General features: G+C 37.8%; 1 protein-coding gene and 1 non-coding gene across 2 annotated transcripts; both read right to left on the bottom strand.

Annotated features, from left to right (window-relative positions):
- Positions 1 to 662: 662 nt before the first annotated feature.
- On the bottom strand, positions 663 to 819 carry LOC121797486. Its single transcript, XR_006049852.1, has one exon. It is a non-coding gene; the product is annotated as a U1 spliceosomal RNA (small nuclear RNA).
- A 2,166-nt stretch (positions 820 to 2,985) lies between these two features.
- Positions 2,986 to 3,633, bottom strand: LOC121796916 (Werner Syndrome-like exonuclease). Its single transcript, XM_042195682.1, has one exon. It carries the CDS (start codon positions 3,631 to 3,633, stop codon positions 2,986 to 2,988), a length of 648 nt encoding a protein of 215 aa, XP_042051616.1.
- Between the last annotated feature and the right edge of the window lie 3,332 nt (positions 3,634 to 6,965).

The raw sequence follows: 6,965 nt of genomic DNA, 5'->3' as shown, positions 1-6,965 counted from the left end.
CAGATTCCATGTTAGCAACAATGGATTTTTGCAAGTAAATTTTGATGTTTTGATCATGTATGAATGATGGGTTTAAGGTTTGGTTTGTTTTAGGCAAAGGATGTTAGGTAGCTTACATGAGTAAAGTTTCCTTGAATGTGTTGTTGAAGGAGGTTGATGTCCTTTCCATAATAATCTGCGGCGGCTGTAAAGAATTATCTCTCTGTCCCACACCTAACTGTGCAAGAAATCAATACCGTTATGCTCACTCAATTTGCAACTTTACATGAGAAGTGAAGTATCTAATCTTGATCTTAACTAGAGACTGGTGTGATTACCTCCTTCGTATTTTATAGTGCAAGGCAAATTGTCAAAAAAATATGAAACAGTCAAATTTTAGTCTATTTCATAACTTTAAAAATTAGTCAAAAAACCACGAAAATTAACACTTCGCAATTATCTCACAGCAAAATTTAGGTCGTTTATGTGTAATACTCTTTGTCCACAAAAAATAGTCCATTTCTAAAAATGGAAAGTTTCACTTTCATACTAATTTAATTACAATAAAAAATCAATCATTAATTTATAACCTAAGCATTTTTAAATAGAATAAGACAAAAGATGAACGATTCACTAAAATCATAGCCTAACAGCTTGACGGAAAGAAAATAGTCTTGAATTGAGCAGGGGCTGCGCGAACGCAAGCCCCCTCTAACACAAATTATGACGTAGGCTCGACCACTTGGGCCGACCTTAGGTTAGCGCCCCTCCTAAGTGCAATGAAGGTCGCCATTGGAAGGATAACAGGCCGGTGTGTCACTTGCCCGTTAAAGTCAGATATAACATTTTCTTAGTCGGTATAATATTTTAGGAATTATTGGTTAATGTGTTTAATTGAAGAGAGAAAAAGTGGATGTAAGTATTGAATGAAAAGAGAATGAGAATTGAATATTTGATTTAGAGTGAGAAAAAATGGTTGTGTGTATCAATTAGAAAGAGAAAGTTACAAAAGATATAAATGTGTCATTTTATTAGAAAAAAATTCAAAAGAAAAGTGTGTCATTTTTGCTAGAACGGCGAGAGTATATATTAAAATTAGTATAATTCAAAATGTGTTTATTTTTATGGAACGGAGAGTACTATTTTCAATAAATATACCATAAATTTTGATTGCAATACTAAGTAAAGCCAATGATATATTATACCCATATGAAAAGAGAAATGATATGCTACATATCTCATGTGAGCATCACTCTCGTTTGACGCATGTTAAATTATTCGTTTTAATTTATATACTACGTTAAAAAAATGTTATTGAAGTTATTAAAATGTGAGTGAAATAAGTTGGTAAATGTGGAGTCTACTTATTATTTATGGTAAAAGTAAAATGTGAGGGGATTGGAAACCACTTAAAATGACAAATTGTGACTTTTATTGTGGTTGGAGGTAATATTATTTTTGTATTTTTCATAGATGTTAGGTGGAAAATCATAACATTAATAAAATAAATATAGTAACGAACTCTTGGTGGAGACTCTCAGGATAAGTTTGACAGTACACAGTTCATAACAGACCATAAAAGTTGACAGAGATTTTTTATTTTGGCATATTCACTTCCTTCATTTATTTATATTGGACCGTTTAGTGCCGAAAATATGAACCTACCATTTCTGGGCATAAATTATTTATTGGAATGGTGTGATCGGAAAGGTCTTTTTGCAAGATTAACTAATGGAGAATATAGGAGTATTTGTTTTATGCCATAAAACTTCTCAGATTTTTAATTTATTGATTATTGAGTCCTTACATTGCTAATACTTAGTTTCATACTTACACATGCTAAATTGGTGAAATGAAAAAGAGAAATTGAGATAAAATGATTTAACTGTTATTAAAAGGCAATGAATTGAAGCTCATTTCATGATAGATATAAACTTACCAAATTAGTACTGTATATAAAGTCACTAATTTTTGTTTAGTCTAAAATCGAAAAATGTGACTATTGTCGTTGATGAAATAGTATATTGTATTATATTTATAGAAAATACTCCCTCCGTCCTCGAATAAGAGTCGCTGATTTCCTTTTTGGGTCGTCCCCCATTAAGAGCCACTCTTCATTTTTACCATAAATGGTAGTAGGTCTCACATTCCACTAACCCACTCCACTCACATTTTATTATAAAATCAACATAAAAAAGTGGGTCCCACATTCCACTATCTTTTTCAACCGACTATTCTTTACATTTCTTAAAACTCGTGTCCGGTCAAACAACGACTTCTATTAGGGGACGGAGGGAGTACTTCTTAGCGTACACTGTTAAATGTTTCATACTAGTACATTTCCTTTTTCACATGCCTATATTATACTCTCTTTATTCCATTAGGGTTAGAACATTTTTTAAAACATATTGTTGTTTCGAGTGTTATGTTGAAATAAAACTAAAAAAAAAACTGGATTATTTCATTTGGATAGAGAGAATATATATACTGGAGTATAAAAATAAGGCACATTTGTTATCTAATTTCTCGTTATAGATAAATTGATATTTTTGGTATCTATGTTTGTGTTTCAAATAAGAAGTGTAATTAAATGAAGGCTCTGCATGGCTGAGTTGTACGGTGCTAAGTGGCCAGTGCTACAGTTGCCGTCTGCAGAGAATAGTGCAGAATAATTTGACTTGGCAGATTTTCCATTTTGGTATATTCCTCTCAACTGCATTTCAATTTTCAAAGCAGTTCTGGGTTTTTCTTTCGTTTCTACGCAGAGATCATCCTATTTAATTTATGCCGATTCAACAAGATCATGTCTATCTATAAATTCAAACCATTACCTAAAGCATCTCACAATTAGAAACATACTCATAATTTCACAAAATATGATAATAGCATATCAAAACCTAGAAATACGAAGAAACAGCGTTGGATCTACCAATGTTGAGAATTGAGAAAAGCAAGCAAGGAACAGAGATAATAGCAGTAGTAATTAAGGAAGGAAGGAAGGATGAGTTAATAGTAACCAAAGTGACCAAGACCGAGAAGCCTCCCAATCTCAAACGACAAATACGCATCCACACACGCATACTTGACCTGCTCCGCCGTGAGCCGCGGCTGGTCCCACCGGCTCATCCTCACCGCATCCGGCTTCTCCACCTCCTTCCCCATCACAACACTCGCCAACGTCTTCAAGCTCGATCTCTCCAGCCCCTGCCTCCTGTACGCCTCCGCCGCCAGCCCCCGCAGATCCACATACCGCGCGCCGCCGCCGATCCCGTACTCTCTCTGCAGTTTCTCCAAATCCTGCTTGATTCCTACGCCAACGAATTCGATGTAGCAGTACTCGTCCGAGAGAAACGTCGCCAGCGAATCGGGGATGCAATCGGAGTGCAGAATCTGGTACACCAGGCACCGATCGCGGACGCAGAGCTGCAGCGTGGCGGCGGGGTTCTGCTGAGAGGAGTAGCTTGGGCGCCACTCCACGTCCAGCCCGACGATCACGTCTGGGAGGTGGTACAGGTATTTGATGTCGTCGATCCAGTTGGTGACCACCGTGGAATTGGCGGTGACCGTGGTGTAGATCTCCTCCTCGAAGAATTGGACGTTGTAGGTTTGGTGTGTGTTAACGCGCATGGTGTTCGCTGTGATGGTGACCGCCATTGTTGGAATGTGGAGCTTTCTTTTTTTCGATTTGCTTTGGATTTGGGGATTTTGGAATGGAATGGAGACGATAGGTCTGTTTTATAGGGAGTACTAAATGAGAATTAGGGTTCAAGTATCGTATACAGAAATTTCCACTTTAAAAAAAGTCAAATTTCATATTCAGTTACCGGAGATTTGGCGTGTAATTAATTTCATTACTTATTTATATTAGTTTTATATTTAGCTCCAATTTTAGTACCATCGGTATAAAGAAGTTCTACAGAAGAAAAGCAAGAATACAACTAGACGGTTGTTTCATTGCAGCAAAAGGCGATTTCGTCGCCGGGGTTCAATCAGGGTACGCAGTAGCCCGTTTTGGCGGCCCCCACACTCCGGCCCGACATCATGTGAGGGGTTCAATCAGGGTACGCTGTAGCCCGTTAAGGGGAGACCTTAACCCACTGACTGCCAGAAGCCCATCCCCCAAGGCCTCACACTTGTGCCTGAGAGATGTGCCTGAGAGATGGAAGCAACTATACGACAGCCGTGAGATTCGAACCCAGGCTCATTGCAGCAAGATCTGCCCCTCCGTTGCTAACTGCGCTACGCCCCTGCGGGCTCTAGACGGTTGTTTCATGTTTGTATGCAAATGTGCGTATACCATGTTTTTCTTCAATTTTTTGTTTTTAAATCTAAATATAAGAATTTGAGTATATTTATTTTTCTTTCAAAAATAATTCCAATTAAATTAGAGTTGATGGATGAGAGGCAAACTTGGTATATTACCATAAGAGGTGAAAAATGAACAAGAGTGCACGGGCGGATGCAGAAATATACATTGATAGGGGCTGAGATTTCTAATTTTTATTATAACGTATATTTTTGGACAATTTTCATCATTTATAAGGGCTGTTATACAATAATTTATATTAAATATCAATAAATTTCATAAAAAATGTTTAAAAAATGTTTAAAAAATAAATTCATTAAGGGCTTTAGCCCCTAGTCACCTCCATTGGGTCCGCCCATGCAAGAGTGTGTACTGAGATGCTCTGATATTTTTCCCGATGAACAATTTCACACACTAACCTTACAAGCCAAAATAAATAAACCAAATTACTAACTTATCCCAACATATGGCTATGATTTTTAAAAAAAGGAGAAATTTTTTGTCCCTTCTTCCACGCCACAGTTTCATCTATTTCCACTCTCAATTTTTAAGAAATGTATCAAAGAAGAAAGGAAGAAAAAGAGTAGGTATCTTAGGTTATCAAGTGTAAAGTCTTGAATCTTAATAGTTCAAGTCTTTTCGTTAATTTGTTGCATACTTGCATGTAATACATAGACATTACCGCATTGTGCGTATAAATTTAGTTTTGGCTAACTGCAAGTATATAAATCTTTGATATTGCATGTTAGATCCAAGCTTGTTTTAGGATGAAATTGATGCTAATACGTGTTAAGATATACTATTTGATGATGAAATGCATGTTATAGTTGCTAGGGATATGATCATCGGATAATTAACAAAAATTTACTTATGCATGGTATACTAAGTATCAATATATTTCTCTTAGTTTCAGATATTCTTTTTATAGATGTGGGCTTACAGTCTTAAAGATGGTAATCGAGAGAGAGGAGATTGATGGTAGAAGTCATTGGTTTGTATTTCTTTTTCTTATTATAATTTGTGTACAATACATCACCTTATATAGGCATAGACATATGATAACTAAGGAAAAGATCAATAAGCCCCAATTGTATCAATTCCCTATCAATTTGATTCTTCTACCTAAAAAAGAATGATTTACTCTACTTTCCTTTCTTGATATGATTTACTCTTCTTTCCTTTCTTGACACTCCCTCTCAAGTTGAGTAACGGCATCTCCGATACTTAACTTGGTCAGAACTTCTTTGAAGACCTTGGCATGTACCGCCTTAGTTAGAATATCCGCCAGTTGTTCTTCGGACCGAACGAATGGAAGTTTGATGATGCCCCCATCTAACTTTTCTTTGATGAAGTGACGGTCGACTTCCACGTGCTTGGTCCTATCATGTTGGACTGGATTTTTCGATATACTAATGGCTGCTTTGTTGTCACAAAAAGTCAACTTTTCTCTTTTGGAGGGAAACCAATCTCTGTGAGTAATCTTCGCAACCACAAGATCTCGGTGATTCCACTCTTTACTCCACGGAACTCTGCCTCTGCACTAGATAATGCCACCACTTTCTGTTTTTTACTTCTCTAAGTGACTAAGTTTCCACCAACGAAGGTGAAATATCCCTCTGTAGATCTTCTGTCGTTCGGGTTACTGGCCCAATCAGCGTCCGTGTACCCCTCTATTTCCAAATTCTCCTTTTTTTCAAGCAGTACGCCATATCATGTTGTCCCCTTCAGGTACCGCACAATTCTAAGGGCGGCTTCCATGTGTTCTTCCTGAGGTTTGTGCATGAACTGACTCACCACTCCTACAGCATATGCAATGTCCGGCCTTGTATGGGCGAGGTAGATCAGTTTCCCCACAAGGCGTTGATACCTTTCTCGATCAGTCATAGTGGCCCCTTCAGTGATCTTCAGACCGTGATTCATCATGATCGGAGTCTCAGCTGGTTTGCATTCGAGTAGTCCAGTTTCTGCGAGTAAGTCTAAGACATATTTTTTCTGTCTTAGGAAGATTCCCTTTTTTTATCTCAGGACTTCGATCCCCAGAAAGTACTTCATTGCCCCAAGGTTTTTTCATCTCGAACTCTTGTGACAGATTCTTTTTCAGCCCTTCAATTTCCTCGATGTCATCACCTGTTATGATCATGTCGTCTACATAGATGATTAGACATGTTATCTTTCCTTCCCTTTTCTTCAAGAACAGAGTATGATCTGCATTACTCTGTTTATAGCCATATTTTGTCATGGCTTGGCAGAATCGCCCAAACCACACTCTAGGTGACTGCTTCAGCCCGTAGAGAGTCTTCCTTAGCTTGCATATTTGCCCTCTTCCAAACTCTTCCGAGAATCTTGGGGGAACCTCCATATACACTTCCTTATTCTTCTTCAACTCTCCATGTAGAAAGGCGTTAGTTACATCAAACTGGTGTAGTGGCCAGTCTTTACAGGCTGCTATGGCCAACAGGGTGTGAATTGTACTCATCTTGGCCACCGGAGAGAAAGTTTCATCGTAGTCTATCCCATAGGCCTGGTGTATTCTTTCGCCACCAATCTCGCTTTGTATCTCTCGATTGATCCATCTGCTCGTCGTTTGATAGTGAACACCCATTTGCAACCTACAGGTTTCTTTCCCTTTGGCAAGCTACATTGTTCCCATGTACCATTTTTCATTAGAACATCCATTTCT

This window comes from Salvia splendens, chromosome 3, assembly GCF_004379255.2.
Source record: "Salvia splendens isolate huo1 chromosome 3, SspV2, whole genome shotgun sequence".
Lineage (NCBI taxonomy): Eukaryota > Viridiplantae > Streptophyta > Magnoliopsida > Lamiales > Lamiaceae > Salvia > Salvia splendens.
Note: the sequence above shows the minus strand (reverse complement) of the source record. Positions and strands in the feature narration are given on the sequence as shown.